Source organism: Struthio camelus, chromosome 1, assembly GCF_040807025.1.
Source record: "Struthio camelus isolate bStrCam1 chromosome 1, bStrCam1.hap1, whole genome shotgun sequence".
NCBI classification, from domain to species: domain Eukaryota; kingdom Metazoa; phylum Chordata; class Aves; order Struthioniformes; family Struthionidae; genus Struthio; species Struthio camelus.
Genome location: NC_090942.1, coordinates 217,845,500 through 217,864,306, shown reverse-complemented (window position 1 = coordinate 217,864,306; position 18,807 = coordinate 217,845,500). Strand labels below are relative to the sequence as shown.

Sequence of the window (18,807 nt, the reverse complement as noted above, 5' to 3'; positions counted from 1 at the left end):
TGATTACCACAGAAAAACAGTGACTTTTTTCCATTAATCAAAAACAGAAATGGTGAACAGCACATCCCCATTTGAGATTATTGTAACTGAATCAATTGCAATGTGTAACTAATTTAAGGAGAGGAATGAGTTCCAAATATTTCAGCAGTAATTTAACATTTATTTATACTGTGTTCCTAAGTGTAGTGTTTCCTTTTTGTGGTCCCTGGATAATATTCAATAGGTTTTTATTTAACGTAAAAAGGGACAAAGACAGCTGCAAGCATATACATACCAAATTTCTATCTACCATATTACCATATATTTATGTGCTAGCTGTACATAACGTCATTTCCCAAGCCACAACTGAAAATTCATTGAAGGAAATAATTAAAATTGACAATTCAAAAAACCTTTACAAAAATACTTCTTTTTATTAAAAGCAGCAGAGTTCAAGCAGAACATTACACAGAATGTAAACATCATGCAGTTCAGCTCCAGCCTGCTGAACCTCAGAGAAAGTCTACACTAAATGTATCTACCGTACAAGCAAGTTAACAGACTATATTATAATTTGAAAATATATTTTCTACTTTGAATTAAGAAAATGTAACTTATCGTAGTCTGTCCCAGCGCCAGATACTGGCATCATCACACACAGCTATAAGGATACTACTATCCCTGCTAAAACTGGTTTGTCGAATGGCAGCAACACATTTAGGATGAGTAAGAGTCGTACACCTATATTAAAAAAAAAAAAAAAAAAGGAAAATTAATTCAGCTGCAGTGTTAAAACTGCACTTACTACTACATTATAGACTGCTGTTCCACCAACTTCTTACTTATATGGCTTAGGTGGAATTAGAAAGGCAACAGGATTACACCCTTATTTTGTTTTCCAGATCTGGATTTGGAAAAGTAGCAATTTCCTGCTGATTCACCACCACGAAATTTTCGCATTCATCCAATTTTCATTGAAGCATTAACTAAAAGCATATTGAATCACTTTATTTAGGATTTTGTAATCAATTTTGTTTTCTAATGGTTAGGAATAAAATACTGGAATTGGGTGATTACAGAAACACGCAGTAAATCACCAAGCAGGTGAGGAACTGAAAAAGGCCATACTCTTTCCTCCATATTATGCTTATAGCTAACCTATGTACTCTCATGACTCTAACCTATGTATTCTCATCACTCTAGTCCTTTCACCTGTTCCTCTGTGGTCATGTGCTACATTCAATTGGCACTTCTCTTGATTGCTTTGTAAATTCTCCATCTAATTAGTCTCTAAGCTCTTTGAGAAGCAAACTTTCTTTTACTGTATCTACATGGAGTGCCCAGGACAATGTGGCCCCAATTCGTTTGGGGCTTCTTGGCATTACTGTAAAACAAACAATAACATAGTTTAAAAAAAAAAAAATTAACCTTCAGGGGCTCAAAATGTTTATTTACTTAGTAGATAGAGTGGAAAGTTGCTATTACTGTGCAAGAATTTCTGTAGTTACCAGTAAAGGAAAAATAAAAGTGCTGCAACTCCTTGTCTCAAGGAAAATAAATCTTAAAAGTTAAGTACTCACTTGGCTTTATGAGGATCCTCTATTTCTAAATCCCAAACGTAAAGTTTGCCAACCTGATTGCCCAGAGCAAGCATCTTTGAAAGAAAGCAGAAGATATATAAGTTTTGAAGTATAATCTCAAAGAATGGAAGCTAGAATTTTATAAAGGCTCTGTAACTGATAAATTGTAAATGTATGTTTGAAGTTGACTTAATGAGGTTGCTGAAGGGGTGTGAAATGCTAAAAAATTGCCTCCTTTTCCCTCACTTTATTACCCATCTCTGTAGATGCCAATAAATTTATCTTTGGTAGAAAATAAATATTTATTTGGTTGAACTTTTTCCACCAAACAGAACCCAAAATGGAAACATTTGGAGCTCCACCAGTTTCGTGCAAAGCTCCTCATGCCAAACCAGTCTGCTTCTCAAGAATGACATCACAGCTCATGAAGCAATAAAGACTCTTTCCTTGCACATATTGCACGTGGAATCGCTGAAAAGCTAGTCATCTTCAAATATAGCTAAGCCAAAGCTCACACATACCTTTTGCCAGAAATCCATGGAAAACCTCATGTACCATATATCACATTGGCTATAATCAAATCTCCCAAGTATGGTCACGTTTGACTCACTGGGCTTGATTTTATCTATATCATCTTCCATTTTGCCAGGTTTCCAGCACACAATGGCATTTTCACAAGACTGGGAGGGGAAACAGTGAAAAATTGTCTATTTTTACAACTTATACTGCACATTCAGTCTAACTATAATTTCAACCAAGCAATGCATCTCACAGCTTCACCAAGGACATGAAAAAAGTAAAACTGAAAATCTCACCTTGGACCTTAGATCACAGCCACATCACCAACAATTTGTCACTGTCCATCACTGGGAGATTGCTGCCCTCACAGCTCTGCCAGATAACAGGATTGCATGAGCCCTCCCTCACCCATTTCAGAGGAAGTCAGCCAGATGCACTCAAACACACTTTCTTTTTAGGATTTCTCATCCAATCCCTTCATGCATACAACAATTTCTGGCAAAGAGGCAGTGATACCTACCCTGTTCAGTTATCTGCAAGCAAATGTTACTGTTGTTATCACACAGATCAAACTTATTCCTTTAGGGAAACCTTCATTTCTTTCTTTAGTTCTAAGACCCCTGACCAGTACTACATTTTTTTTTATTGTACATTCCATGAAGATCTTGATTTTTGGGTATCCCTGTACTCTTAACAGAGCTACACCTGTAGTTAGTAATGATTTTTAAGTACAAGTTGTTCACCCACACAACCCAATAGTTGACAAAATCCACAATATATTCAGTAAAACCATTTGACATGGCACAGTAAGTTAACCACCCAATTTCTTTTAGGACTTGAACTGTTTAAGATCCTCAGAAAAAACATGTAAGAGTAACATAGCTGGAAAAGCTGCCACCTTACCTTGGAAAGAATTAGATCTCCCAACCATCGTACGCAGTCAACATAGTTCCTATGTATGTCTCTGGTAGAAAAGTCAGGAAAGTGAATTTTCTGAGAAATAAAAGGCCTACGGAGAAAAGTGCCGAGTGAGGACACAAAAGAGACACAAAAGCACAAGTCTAATTTTTAACGGAGTCAGTTAATATACCTTGATGTTAGAAGGACAAGCCTGTCTTTCGCCTCACTGCCCTCCCACAACCATTTTAAAACAACGTAGATTTTGTATGCTTATTCAGAAGATGAACAATCCCTGTCTTCATCCTCATTCTTAATGAAATAGCCATTTTCCCAAAAGGTTCAAATTTACATGACACTGCTAAGCGAACCACTCCTTCAGATGCTGAATACAGCTCCCTTTGACAAATACCTCCAGAACTAATTAAGACAACTCAGTTTCCCTGATGGTCCTCCTACAACATCTAAATTGTTAAACATAAAAACACTCTATGAAACTCTATGGTTACCAAATTTAATATTTGGTAACACTACCAAAAAAAAAAAAAGTACTTTCAAAGCTAGCCTCATGGCTGAACACGTTCAAGTGTGTTTTAGACTCTTCAATTCTCTCAATGGTTTAACTGAAGTTAAGATTAAAGGGTTGACGAATTTCATAAAGGAGGATTTATCTACCATGTATCTAATTGCCACGTTTACCTGAAAATTTACTCAGCTCTCAGGTCAGATCAGAGAATCATGAAAATGAAAGTTACTACTATGTAAACATTTTGCCCTGGCGACAAAGTCAGATAAAGATGCAATAATTAGCAATAGTTGCCCACAGTTACATTCATTTAAAAGTATAAACCTGAAGAAAAGCCATCGACACTTATTGAAATACAATGATATATCAGCTTGTAATTAAAATATAAATTAATCTTTTAATTGTAATTAAAAGATAAAAATCTCAGACATTTTCTAGTCAGGACTTTGAATTCAATAAAATCCTGCTAAGGCATAACATCAAAAAGACAAGTCTTCTTGATGAAGACTACCTACCTGTTGGTTTTATTTGGATTGTACTCGTAAGACTCTTTGATGGCATTTATCATTCTCTTGGAATTAATCCTCCAGAGTTTCAGAGAGTGATCCATCCCGCAGGACATGATTTTTTCACCAAGAAGATCATAATCCTATGTATATGAAATAATTTTGAGCACCCTCAGCCTAAATGGCATTATGGTAACTCAGATTTTACTTCCATCATATGCAAAACACGGTCAAAACAGCATTTTCTGCGTAGAAAAAGCAACAGAACTATGCATTCCAAATGGAAAAATACTAATTACTTAATCCTGCTCATTGTAAAGGAGCACAGTAATTCTATTTACTCTTGCTCAAGAAAAAAAAAAAAAAAAAAAGGCGCATTCAACAGCACTGACAGACAATGAAACTACAGCTAGCATTCCCTTTTAGTAAACACCCTCATTTTCATTTTATGGAACAACCTTGGCAGAATTCCAAAGCTAATACATGGCCAATGACTACAACTATTTACAACTACAGAAGAACACAGCATCATGTTTCATATAGATACACACCTCATCTTTCAGGTCATACAGCAGCAATGGAAACAATCATTAAGAGCAGCATATTAAAAGATAACTATTCTCGCTGGTATTTGTTGGGTACCAGTGTATGTTCATAGCTACTGAAAAGCAGCATAGCTCACTTGAAATAACTTCTTTCTTTCACTACTATATTTCTCAAGGTTTATTTGTTCTTGCTGCTTTTGCTTGGCAAGACCTCAAGAACTCCAAAAGTGGGACCATAATGAAAACTTATTATTCTTTCTAGCCCCACTGAGCTCCATTTTGTTTACTTCTAGGCTGCACTGTGAGAGAACTAGCTACTGGAACAGATGCACAAAGTGAACTCCTGTCCTCTTTACTGAGAGGCAGCCAGATCAATCAAACCACTTCAGAATTACGCTTGTCTATCCACTTAAAACATTGCTGATGCACTTCAGTTTTATTAGGCATAATATCAAAAACAGTGCACAACAGAAGGAAAAAAAGTTGCACATCGTGGACTTACTACCCTTTGTAAATCTAAATCACTGCCCCACAGTCTTCCACTTACTGCACTTAACACCTCATCCCTGTGCCCTTCTACTCCTCCAAATATTGCAACCAGCGTGTCTGTCTGGATGTTCCACAGTCTCAATGCATGATCTATAAAGAACAAATAAAATTACATGCTGCTTTTCATACGCACACATGAATAATATACTTCAGCTTCACCACTTTCAATAATACATACCCACGTAAACAAAAGAAAAGGCACTTGGAATTCAATTGCTAGGAACAACAGGACTGCATTCACTAGATTTGCCGTTACAACTAGATACTGTTAGCGTTAAATCTGTAATGGAGAAAGCGTGCCTTTCCTACCCCGCACCCCCGAGGACAGTTTCTATCAAAAATATTTTTAGGTCTCAGACCATCTGAAAAGCAGAGTCTGACCTTGGACAAGTGTGTCTTTATTCAGTCTTAGCTCAAAGACAATATTATATTTCAAAAAAATGCTGAATTCCTTTCAGCCATTCTTACATCAGTGTTCAGAAAGCTTGGAGTTTCCATTTTATATTCTTTAAAATATTATTCTTTATGGACTGTAAAATATAGGGGCAGGAAGGAATGATTTCTATAACATATACTTCCAAGTCAATGTGACTAGTCCACTTGTTTAAAGAAAGTTTGAACAATTTCTCACGCAGAATCTCTAGCCCTGGGAACTGCTAGTGTACTTCCCCATTCGAACTCCGTAAGTACACTGCACTAAATTACAGAAATATGAGTGGGAATGCCACACAGTCCCACACATTTTCCTCGCTTTCTACTCATCTCAAGCAGTTCTGAGACACTAGTACCCTCCTGCCTCATGCCCTCTTGAAGATAGTACCCGGTCCAGGGATTGCACATTAAAACTCCTAGTACTACGGCTGCTGTCAAAATGTTATTAGAAAGAGAACTTGGAAAATATGCAGAAGTGAAGAAATTCTAAGTTATAGACCCACAGCACAGAACCACACCAAAAACTAGACAGTTGCAAGAATTACAGAGGTTCCCAACTGCTATTCTTGTGTAGCCTTACCAGTAACACCGCCCAACCACACTGAAGTCAACAGCCCCCTTTGTTACCATTTTCAGTCCTAGCATTCATAGATACTCATTTCACAGACAAGCTGATAAAGGATGGGCTACATAAGTGGTCCATAAGGTAGACTGCAGGCTGGCTGAACTGCTGGGTTCTTGCTTGGGCCAAGGCTGTTCAACAACTTCATCAATGACCTGGATGAAAGGACTAACTGCATCCTCAGCAAGTTTGCTGATGATCCAAAACTCGGAGGAGAGGCTGACACACCAGAGGGCTGTGCTGCCATTCAGAGGGACCTGGACAGGCTGGAGAGATGGGCGGAGAGGAACCTCATGAAGTTCAACAAAGGCAAGTGCAGGGTCCTGCCCCTCAGGAGGAATCACCCCATGCACCAGCACAGGCTGGGGGTTGACCTGCTGGAAAGCAGCTCTGCAGAGAAGGACCTGGGAGCCCTGGTGGACGACAAGTTAAGTACGAGCCAGCAACGTGCCCTTGTGGCCAAGAAGGCCAAAGGTATCCTGGGCTGCATTAGGCAGAGTGTTGCCAGCAGGTCAAGGGGGGTGAGGCCTCCCCTTCTACTCAGCCCTGGGGAGGCCTCACCTGGAGTCCTGTGTCCAGTGCTGGGCTCCCCAGTACAGGAGAGACATGGAGCTCCTGCAGCAAGTCCAGCAAGCAAAGGGCTACTAGGATGATGAAGGGGCTGGAGCACCTCTCAGATGAGGAAAGGCTGAGGGAGCTGGGCCTGTTCAGCCTGGAGAAGAGAAGACTGAGGGGGGGATGTGATCAACGTGTGAGAAGTATCTGAAGGGAGGATCTCAAGAGGATGGAACCAGACTCTTCTCCATGGTGTCCACTGACAGGACCAGAGGCAATGGGCACAAACTGAAGCACGGGAAGTTCCACTTGAACAAAAGAAAACACTACTTCACTGTGAGAGCAGCTGAACACTGGACCAGGTTGCCCAGAGAGGTCATGGAGCCTCCATCCTTGGAGATATTCAAAATCCAACCAGACATGGTCCCAACCAACCTACTGTTGGCGACCCTGCTGTAGCAGGGGGGTTGGACTAGACAATTTCCAGATGTCCCTTCCAACCCCAACTATTCTGTGATTACTGCAAGCTTATTCTTGTGACAGATCAAGTGTTCCTTTACTTAACAAGATAGTCTAGATTTTGAAGCTGTGATTGTTTAGACATTGCAAACAACGCTGTACAACACCAATGAAAACCTTACTTCTCCTTTTACTAGTACCCTTTTTATACAAACTGCAATTAAAGTCCGAGCTCCTCCTGACAGAAAATAAAAGTTTTCCCCATGACTACCGTGATGAATGCCGTCTGCCACATTATGACATTCCCACTAGATGGCAACGATTCAACAATTAAAAAAAAAAACAAAACCCTCAAATTACTGTTAGCAAGGAAAGAGCAACCCCAACACTCAGAAGCACCGTCCACAATCCCTTTATACCACAGTTATTTTTACTGTAGGCCACGAATTTAATATTTACATTTTATATAATCTTTAAGGGCAAGATTTGCTCTAGACTTGCAGGATAAACTTGTTCAGTAGCATTCACCAACTTGGATTTGAGAGGTTTTTGGGCTACCTTCAAGACCAAAATTCCAAACCAAAGTACCTTGGATTTATACAAGAAACAAAAGGTATTTTTCCTCACCTTTGCTTACAGATAAAAGGAGATTTGGATCTCTTGGATGGAATTTCAGTTCATTGATTGCATTTCCATGGCCTACATAGTGCTGGGACAGAATTCAGAGACTAAGTTATCATTTCCCAGGTTCATATGTATTTAGGTGTTACACACCTTACTGAAATGCAAGCTGTCTCTCGAAGTTCTGAGCACTCACCTTTATGCACTGCATTGTAATAGGATTAATTATCCTAATAATACCCCTGGACCCTGCCACAGCCAGAAGAGGATGGCTTGTATTGCTATCGTATGTCCATGCACAGGTATAGAAATTTTCATCTGCCTACAAGGTCTCACATTAAGGAACACAGAAGTAACAGGAGTGTGTTTTTGTAATTTTTTTTTAGAAAAATGTTTTATTTTTAACTAATGCAATTTTTGAAGCAAATAAGCTTGATGCTGTTTTTATAAAAGTACCTAGGACTTTGTATTGGGTCCTAGGTCCTAATAATAATAATAAAAAATATTTAATGTTACATCTGTAAATATATAAATATCAGCTCTATCCCCTTGTCTTCATATACCAATTTCCTCACTTCTGCTCCTCAACACACAAGGAACACCTTCTTTTTTTGGCATCTCTTTTCAACCTCTTTCTCCAAAACATTCAGAGACTGGGAATAAAATGAGTGTAAATCAAGATCGAGTTCACAAGTCAATATTCATGAACTGTGACTGATTAACACAAATTATTACCACTTCAGAGTGAGACAGAAATCCTTAAGCTTTAATCCCAGTTACAATTCAGAGGGAAGCTGAGAACACTGTAAAACATTACACAAATATTAGTGTTGGGAAGATTAAGCTGATGGAGAATCAGTTTTCAAATATTTTAATATAGCATATTCCATGAGTCTGCATTCCTAGTATTATTTCAACAGGTGGGATTCTAGGATGTGGAAACGTAGTAAGGCTTGGGTCTACCATCAGGAATGTGCCACATGAGCAAAGTATTAAATCACAGACAAAAATGTTCAAATTCTGTTTCTTATGAAGCCTTTTCAATTCTGATATAGGGGAAGTAAACAACTGTTTTGCTTTGGTTTTTGTTTCTGTTTTAATTTAAAAGGATACATCAGCATCCACGTAGGACTGCAGCAGACGTATTTCTCCTTGGGAATGACATTCATACAAAGTAACCTGGAGAAAAAAAGTGGGAGAAGTTACTGCTTGCTTATGATACTTCCAATGGAAATCACATGCAACTGAGTATTGACTTTCTGATGTGGGAGAGGTTGTGTGCTTTTACGGTTTAGATCTCATCCATTATCTGTTGATCTGCATTGCAACACAGGGAAGAGGTCTGATGAAAGAATGCTCCGTTATTTCAGTAAAGCATCACACAGGACTTGTTAGCAGGCTTCCTAGACGTTAAAAGCTACTAACTGAATTGTCTCTATGAAGTTCTAGTCCCTTGAAATACTAGCTACTGTAGCCATCTCTAACCTGATTTTGGTCTTTTAGCAAGCCATTGATATCTGGTGTAATCTTAGGTTAGCACTTTTGGTAATTGCCAGGTGGAACAAATCTGGAAACGGAAAGCTTCTTGTTTATTCACAACACATACACAGAGTGCGCTTCAGGAGTTATTTTTAAGACTGAAGTGACGTAGATCCTTGTTCAGGAAGGACCTATAAATTCACCTCAAACAGGCCATCAATTTAGCTGCCGAGCACACTGGCATCATTGGCACTTCCCATTCAATTTTAGAGCATATAACCTTGTGGAAACAGTAACGCCTAAGAGGAGAAATTCTAGCGAGAAGACTAATTTAGGCATCCTCTCTCCCTCACCCTATGTTTACCTTACTGATGGAATTTTAATCACCATACAGGCTAATTCCCAAATAGCTAAAGCATGACATCATACAACAATCCAGTGGTTTCACTTCTCCCAGATAAAAGACAGCACATACCTCAGAAATAAAGATCTCTATATGAAGCTTTTCTATATGAAAGCTTTCTATACTGTGTCACTACTAAACACAGGTAAAAGGATTGGTCAAGAAGTTCTGGCAAACAGAACCACTAGGAAGGGCTTACGGTTAAAAATAGATTACTCACTCTGTTGCTGCCTACAGTGGCAAAAACAAGAGGATCACCTTCTTTACTGTGCCAATTAAACTGGACTCCAAACAAAGGCTGACCATGGTCCTCCTGTAGATGTACAGTAAGATTAGAGAGTAAAAAAAAAAAAAAAAAATCCAGACATTTTTCTGTGGAATTGAGCTGTGGTGGTAAACAGGTTAATTGGTATGTTTTCCTCCTCAAACTACTAGGTTCACATCCAGTATAATTTCAGATAGTAAACAGTTAAAAAGAGCAGTTTTGCAACATCACATTTTATCTTGGCTGTCTTAAGGGAAGTTAAAGGAATACTTTTTGTCAAGCTTTTAAAAAGTGAAGGAAAAGAACTGTTGTCTCATAGTTATGGCCAGAAGTTGGCAGAACTCCCGAGTAATACCTGCAGCAATACTACTTACTTTGTTCTGAAACCTTCAACAAAGCAACCTAGCCTATAAAAAGCACACAGACCCGGCTTGTTATTGTTAATAATTACAACCATGGAAGGATTTACAACCTCACTGAGGAGACTTATTAGGACAGAGAAGAATTATGCTGGTGTATGAGTGGAGAAGGGTTACATTCAACTATTCCAGCATGGTTAGGTCTTGCAACTCTGCTACAGACATAATGAACTAATTCCAGCATGTCATACTGCAAAGTTCATGTCTACAGAGTGTTTTCACCAGAGAAATGCCAAGTATATTTTTTATACAGCTTGCATCAGTTTTAAAGAGAAAAACAACCAGATACGTTTATAAATTGTGATGAATATAGCAGTGCTTGTTAATAATTGATAACAGTATTTTGGCCTGCCCTGGCAGGATGTTTTCAGTAAGAATAATGTTCATTAAAGTACCTCCCCCCAGGGGACTGTCTGGGACAGTACAAGCAGGAAGGAAGTGTCTCACGATGGCTGTTGAATGCTCTTCAAATGGTAGTTCTTTACCAGAAACATTAGCCTTGGTAGCTCTGGCCTATCAAAGAACCACAGGATAAATTTGAAGGGGCGGGGGGAGGCAAGTCCAGTACTACTCAAAAGAAACCTGCTAAAAAGCAAGGAAGCGTGGAAGGATTTAAAAGGGGCAGTATTTACTGAGAAAAGTAGCATCTGTTATTACCTCAAGACATAGAGCTAAAAAAAGCTAGAAAGCAGAGGGAGAACATCTTTCAGAGAAAAGGCCCTCCCGAATTTCAGGAATAGAGGTCAAAACTGAATACAGATTAGTAAGAAGCGTTCCATATTTAATTCAATAAAGTATTACCCATCAAAACACGTAAGAACAGACAACTGGTTTGTATGAAGGGAGAAAAGCTAGTATCGGATATTAGCAAAGGAAAAAGTAGTAAGATCATTAGCCACTGGGGACAAAAGCAAAAAAAAACTGGTATTCAGCACCTGTAAAGTATTACAATTTAATTAGAGATTAACAAGTAGAAAACTGTATGCATTGAAATCTCAAAATCATGGACTTGTGTATGAGTCCAATAAAGTTTTGAATTTTAGTTTCTAGGCTTGTCTTTAGAGTGTATTTAAGTCTTCCTTGAAGAACGTAGCTGAGCAGTCAAACATGGAATGGGTGATTAGCATAAAAAAAAAAAGTGTTTCCATTAATAATGAGTTTTTTCTGAATGTCTGTATGCGAGTTCATTATGGTGAATAAAGAGGGCACTTGATCAACTACACAAAGATAACACACAGGTAAAATCCATACATTCATACAGTTTTATTAGAGATACAGCAGAAGCTTTTGCCTAGCACAGGAGCATTTGTTTTTCAAGAATAATTTTGTTCTCTCTCAGGTGCACTATTTCCAATTAGTTTTGTGACATGGGAAATATGAAGAGGAGAAAGAAAAAGCTTGGCATCCAAGATTCCCCTTCCCCCAATATGGGATATTTTCCCAAGATAAGCTGTGACAAGTTAATTATTTTCTATACAGAACCCAGTCTAGGGTGATATGTAGTAAGTAGAGACATACAATAAAGGACTATACTATTTCTGTGTTTGAACAGATTCCTAAAGTATTTAAGAAGTCTTTTTCAAAGATAAAACCTATTTCCCTAGAAAAATTACTTTGTGGGATAAATGTCTTTAGATGACTTGCACCATCCACACTACATTCCTCATACAATTTGCTACATCGAAGAGTCTGAACATATATATTATAGTTCTTCTGGTGTGTACTGCATGAAGGAGAGAGACAGAGGCTCTTGCAGGATGCTACTAGGGTATCAGAAGAAGTTTTGATTATCTAGTTTAAAATACTATCATCCTTACTGGCAAAAGGCAGCACATAAGCTCTTCTGATAATACTTGTCCACTCCAGTCTTTGTTCCAATTGCTAAATAATGAAGCAGGTGTTAAAAATACTGTGCTATTAGGTGCTGCACGTTATGGTACCCTGTGATATACCAAATCTGTCATGCAAATCTGACCACTGATTTGCATATAAGAACAGTATGACCCAGATGCTAGCCAAGAATGGGAGAAATGTGAAATGCCACCTTCACACCAGCAGAAATGAAGAGCACAAGACTCAAAGTACTCAGGTGCCTCATGCACCAGGAAGGAGATAGAGGAGCAACTAGACCTACAATTGTTACAACAGCATTCTTGGAGTAAATATATTAATAATCTTATTAGTTTTGCCCTTACTTGCTAAACTCCATCTCAGGTTCCAGTGAACAGAGTAAGAGTAGATCTGTTTTCAGAGTGGAAGCAGATATGTAAGTACAACGGGAGCAAGAAGATAATTGCCCACAACTGCATGAACATATCTTAATAATCTGTCACCTTCTCCGCTCACAAGGCACTAACTGACAACACGTACATTTCCAGTCCTTGCAGTGGCAGCAAGCTATCATCAACAGCGGTTTAGTTACCTCTCTTTTACATGGCAACAAGCTAGAACTTTCTTTGCTTGTGGTCAGTTCCAGATTCCCAGCTTAGGGGGACAGTTAGTAGAAGCTAAGACATTACACTGTGCAAACAGCTACTGAACCACACCCTAAACAAAAACAAACGGTAGGGCAAATAATGGCATTGTTTTAAAGAGAACACATCACACATCGAAGCAGCATACACATAGTTCTTTGCTGGAAAACATAAAAGTGGAACATATATGGATGTATATGAGCATGTGCTTCAGCTAGCTATATATGCTCATTTATAAACTAGGTTTCCATTCAGCCCATGGTGAGCAAAGAAGATTCTTCAGTTTACCTTACAGTATCTTAGTACTGTAAACAGCAAGAAAAATAAAGCAGTTTATCTCCTATCATTTGGAAAGCTTTTTGTTTGTTTGTTTTCCTGGTACTTATATTTCAGCCAAAATAACTTCCACACTAGAGTTTAAAAAAACATATTTAGCAAGCAATGAATGTGTCTGGCTGAATCATAGTCATTTAACATTCAAAGCAGTCAGTAATGGACATACTTCTTTGTTTCCCTATGGTAAAATCCTGTTTTAAAAAAAAAAAAAAGGGGGGGGGAGGGGGAAGATGGTGGAAACGAGCAGGAAAGTAGAAACAACATAATCCACACATCCCTAAAGAATGAATTTCCATGCCTTTAAATTGTGTTGACTTTTCATAAGTTTTAATACATACACCTTACAGCATACTTCAAAGACAAAGTATAAACTATATGATACAAGACGTGACATACAAGAATCATGAATGTCTTTCCCAACCCATATACAATATTCAGTATCTGCAAAATCAGTATGGAAGAACAGGAAAAAGAAAATTACAGAGGCTTCCTCAAATATGAGGCAAAGAGGAGTTACCAAATATGGCTGCTTTCTAGTCTTCCTATTAATATGTCTCAATTTCAGTTCAAAGAGAAATGAGAAGAAAGAGATAATAAAAATATCTCACTTAGCTGAAACTGCACGTTTACTCTCTCACAGATTGATTAACTTGCACAGCAATCTGTTCCTAGGCCCTGATTCAATTCCAGGGAAGTCAGGGAACGCTTAACTACATAAGCTGGCCTTTTGGGTCACCCTATAGTGGGGCCTCAGTTTAAGTAAGGGGGTAGTGTGTTCTGTTTTTCCAGAAGAGACCTGAAAAGTACTAGCCACGTAGGGATACTTAGTCTGCAGATGGAAAACGAATGTGCGTAACGAAACTCAAAAGCTGCTCAGTGTTTGGGTGCACAGAGGCCTACGTCTGCGTTAGAAGCATGACATGATGCCACAAAAAGAACACTATCTGTGGGGGCGACTGGTGTGAATAACAGGAGCAGCTGTCTACCTACGTGAAAACGAAAGAACTTCCCTTCCTCCTCCACCTTGAAAGAGCAGAGATAACTTTTCATTAAACATCAAAAAAGACACAAAGATCGACTTACTTTCCGAGACACTTTTGTCAGTGTAACTTCATATCACAATTTCTCCAGCAGTAAAGCTACTGTAGGAGGTTTCCATGCTCCAAACCTCTCATCCACTCCAGCTCAGCTACCCCATCATTTCAGTGAGGCAGTCTGAAGCACGAGTTCAGAAATAGCTATGTTAGCACAGCTCAATAGTTAAAAGTGTGGGAGAACGACAAAACCTCTTAAAGCAACTCTGCTGGAAATACCCATGATAGATCTGCCCGCACCCTCTCGTTAGCTATATATACAAAGTTTAGCAAAGCTCCCATCTTGTTCCAGACCCATTGTTTCTTTTATTTAGAAATCTTATAAAAATCAGATCAGATGGCATATTTACAGCTTTTGACATGTAAATATCCCACACAAGAGGAAAGAAAGAACAACATCCTGTTAATGCAAGAGGATCAAACTGAAACCAACTCATTTAGTTCTCCATGGTCTGTGACCAGTGCAGAAGAAAAAAAAAAAAAAAAAAAAATCTAGAACACAAGGAGTACAGGCAATGGGTCCACATCCCTTAAATTCTCACATAATACCTGGTGGTATTAAGTGGGATCTAGATCAGGTGCCTGGTAAATTAACCAGATCACACTCTGCAACATTTATGGTAATTGCTTGATGACAGAAAGTCTTTGTTCTGATAAGAGCAAGGAAAAAGGTACTCCAAGGCTGTAAGGCTCTATTTTTAATATATTTCAACTGGTAGAAAAATTCTGTATTAGTTCAGTACTCTACATCAAGTTGTCACAGCTTTTACTTTATTTCAATTTGTTTCACTATCTCAAGTAACTGCAGCGCCAATGACATATATAATTATAAAATAGCATGTGTAATGTTGCAAAACTGTACAAAATTGGGCCAATTACATCACCTTCTACTGATTCTTATTTCTCAGTATTCTTTTTCTTTAAAGCTTTGTTTATTCAAAACAAGAAAGATATTTTCTTCAGATAAGCATGGAACATAATTACATAAAGATATTTTAAAATATCACACTCTTCTCACAAACACTAACATCAATGACAGCAAATGGCATCCAGCTCTCCCATGCTGAAGTTCACACATACATACCTTTAGGCTATTTACACATTTGAAGGAATATTTGCACTTCTTTGACTTCCATTTTCCTTTCCCCCAGCTTTTTCTTCCTGGTGCATTAGGAGTGTTTGTCGGGGTGTCAGGGCGTTCAGTGTTAGTACCACTTTCAATACTAACAGCATCATCCTGAAAATATTCAAATTATATAGACTGTCATATAGATGTCATTAACCAATGTACAAATTCAACTAACGTTGCAGCACTTGGCCTTTTCACTTCTCCTTCTGCTCCGTAAGAACAGAAGGTATCCTAGGACTTAGGTTTATTTAGATTTGCGTAAATAAATGTATATTAACAAAATACCATTCCTTGCTAGAAACAGGACATGAGTCACAAGAGGGTCAATCCAAATGGGTCATATGTGAACTAGCGAAATTTCTTCAGAATATAGGAAGCTGCTCTTAAGAAAATGTCTAAAAATAAAGCACTTCTTTCCCTGGAAAATATCTTTGACGTAGATGAAATCAGTATTTCTGAAGTACATGGAATGAAGCGATTGTTTGTACAAAAACGTTATGGTTAGTCACGTCAAGAATATAACCATTCTGAGAGACTTCTGTATCCCTTCAGCAGCAGCATCACGCACAGCATAGTCCTGCAATAATGCAGTTCTGCAGTAAGCCGGCACTGCCACCAGAAGAAGTCGTCCCACTCTCCCCTCCTGCTCTTTCCTACTGACACCTGATTTGACCTGATTTGTAATTGAAAAAACAACAACAACAACAACGTTTCCTGTATGATCAGCTAACCAATCCAACTTGCCCTCCAACTGTCAGCAGCCAGAGCCAAGGTAAGGGAGGGGAGAACTGAAGAAAGGGATGGATGGGCAGAACAACCCGTTCAGTCACTGAATAGTTTCAGATCAACTTTGGAGAGTTGACAGAAACTACAATTTCCTATGCAGTATAACTACAGGACACCACTGAACAGGACTTTCCCCTTCTCTGCCCCATCCACCACTGCCCACTTCTTCAACTGCATCATAACTGGCACTCCTGTGGTTCTATATGAGTAAGTCTCAGCTTGCTGAACCAACAACCTTTTTTTTCTAGCAAGTTACTCTGTTCATTTTCCATCGGAGCAGTGGGGTAAAACCACTCATCCCAAGGTCATGTGATTACTAGATCTGAACTAAGAGAGACAGAAGCATACAATAGCCTGTCACTGGAACAGATTAAGTGTAACACGAAGCTGCATCAGGAACTCTATTAGGAATATGATATAAGGCCAACTATAAATATAAATTCATCAATTCCCACATTCACGTTGTCTCCTAGTTGCGTATCTGTATCATGGCAAGCAAGGAGGACAGATATACTGGTCTTCAGTTGCCCAACAACTTTGAAAATCTGGACATCTGAGGGGAAGAAAAGGAGGAAAGAGCACATATAAAGCTATAAGTAAACTGCCCAAACCTGGAGTCATTCCCTTCGCACTGTATCTCTAAAGAGTCAACCTTCACCTAAATACACTTATCCGAGCTTTGAAGTTTTTGTTTTCCAATTTCTTCTCGCAAATTTCCCTAGAAAGTTTCAGAGCATCCCAAATTCTACTCTCCCAAGCGCACTTACTGATGAGAGTCATAACACTTCAGAAGACTGAACTTTTCTGTGTGCTAGTAAGATATAGTCAATATAAGAACAGCATTTAATTGGCACAGCAAATACATAGTTAGCAGACTCTTCAAATAAAAGTCCCTTTACCAGTGTATGCTGTAATTGCATTGTACCCTAACCAACAGACTTGCATCCAGGATAGCTGCAGAACAAAAACACTCTTTCCCCAAATCGATACTGTTATGCCAAATTTTAAGCAGAATCTAGGCCTTTCAGGAATAGCAGAGCTCTGTAACAAGCTCTTGGAAAGAGAGTCCTTTCACCTGGAGATGGATCATATCTTCAGTAACCAAAAAGCCTGCATCCACAGATCGCCGCTGACCTGCGGCAGACACCAAAGCAAACCCAAATGCCCTTATTGATGAATTACACTCGTATTCCCAAATGCACTGTCTGTATCACTGGCTGCCGAGTGCTGCTGTGTAGTAAGAAGTTCAGCAGGAGGCATATAGGGTACCTTGGACCTGTCTATCGCCTCACACATAGCACTTCTAGAGGTTTTGGGGGAGCAGGGTGCAGACCTTTGCTTTCTGGACAAGTACTCTAACTGGAAAAAAAAAAAAAAAGCATAAAGCTGAAACCTGAATAACATCCCCCCGACTCCAGCAACTACGCAATCTGAGGTATCTAGCAATCATTTAAAGTTTATCCTTCAGGCATTAAGCTACTCTATATCAATCACGTTACCTTTGTTCTGAACACTACATTTTAACGTAACTTAGAGATTACAGTCCTCATCCCCTGCAGCCTTCTTCTGCTGACAGAAGCTTAAGCGCATAATCTCCTACTCTTCCTTCACCAAAGGGCTGCGCACACAGATTTACACACGTTACTCTACAACGTGACGGTGCAGACACACGACACAAAACTGCAAGGCAGAAGGGAAATCTGGCTTTTCGGAAGAAGGAGGGGGAAAAAAAAAAAAAAAAGCCTGATATTTTAAAGCAGCCTCGGGGCGACAGTCGAGGCCACAAAACGCTCGCAGCTTGGGCCTCAACCCCCCCCCCCCTTCCCGGGCACGTGGAGGAAAAGCGAGCGTCCCCCGCCCAGCCCCACGCCGGCCTCCCCCGCCGCGGCCTCCCGCCAGCCGCCCGCCTTCCTCGCGCGGCGGCTGCCCACACGCCCTCCGCTCGCTCCTCGCCGCCGCGGGGGCCCCGCCGGGGGTCGGCCGGCCGGCGACCCGGGGCCGCGGCACAGCCGCGGGGACCCGCGCAGGGCTCCCGCCCCCACCGCAGAGCGGGCCGCGCCGCCGCCTCCGCCGCCGCCGCCGCCGCCTCAGCGCTCCCGCCCGCCCCCGGCGCGAGGCCCCGCGGCCGCCGCCGCCGCCTCAGCGTTCCCGCCCCTCTCCCCCCCGCCCTCGCCCCCCGCCTCGGTCCCCCCCCCCCCCCGGCCGGCCTCACGTTCTCGTCGCCGGACAGGTCCCCGGGGTTGCTGTTCTCGTCGCTGCTCAGCTTCTGCTTCTTGGCCGGCATCTCGCCGCCCGCTCCCGCCGATGCCGCGGCCGCCGGGGCTTCTCCCCGCTCAGACATCTTCCCCGCCCCCCACCCCACCCCGCGCCACGCAGCCGCAAAGCGCGGCCGGCGAGGTCGAAGCGCGTTGCCGTAAAGCAGCCCCGCGCCCCGGCCTCCGCGCCGCCCGGCGCCGCGGCTGCCACACTGCTGAAAAAGCGCCCTCGGCGCGGCGCGGCCCCGGGCGCGGGGGGCCCGGCGGGGCCCGGGGAAGGGGCTCGGCTGCGCGCGGGCGCTGCCGCCTGCCCTGCCGGCGAGAGGGAGCCCTCCCGGCGGTGCCCGCTCTCTTGCTGTGCGCCAACCGCCGCCCCT

At 40.8% G+C, this 18,807-nt stretch overlaps 1 protein-coding gene across 1 annotated transcript; it reads right to left on the bottom strand.

Annotated features, from left to right (window-relative positions):
- Positions 1-393: 393 nt before the first annotated feature.
- EED (embryonic ectoderm development) lies at positions 394-18,557 on the bottom strand. The gene is made up of 12 exons (XM_068930623.1): positions 18,388-18,557; positions 15,345-15,497; positions 9,893-9,985; positions 8,904-8,969; positions 7,987-8,112; positions 7,797-7,878; positions 5,100-5,191; positions 4,017-4,150; positions 2,982-3,087; positions 2,081-2,239; positions 1,560-1,633; positions 394-720 (listed from the first exon to the last, which is right to left on the bottom strand). Exons 1-12 carry the CDS (start codon positions 18,514-18,516, stop codon positions 594-596), a joined length of 1,341 nt encoding a protein of 446 aa, XP_068786724.1. The 5' UTR covers positions 18,517-18,557; the 3' UTR covers positions 394-593.
- Positions 18,558-18,807: the final 250 nt, after the last annotated feature.

What these genes read in the sequence shown, in the direction of transcription:
- EED (XM_068930623.1), bottom strand. Translation starts at nt 18,516, where the DNA reads ATGTCTGAGCGGGGAGAAGCCCCGGCGGCCGCGGCATCGGCGGGAGCG. An exon ending in GGGATGAGGTGTTAAGTGCA is followed by an intron (nt 4,151 to 5,099) that starts GTAAGTGGAAGA and finishes TCATATACATAG; the next exon opens with GATTATGATCTTCTTGGTGA. An exon ending in CCATGGATTTCTGGCAAAAG is followed by an intron (nt 1,634 to 2,080) that starts GTATGTGTGAGC and finishes TTTCTTTCAAAG; the next exon opens with ATGCTTGCTCTGGGCAATCA.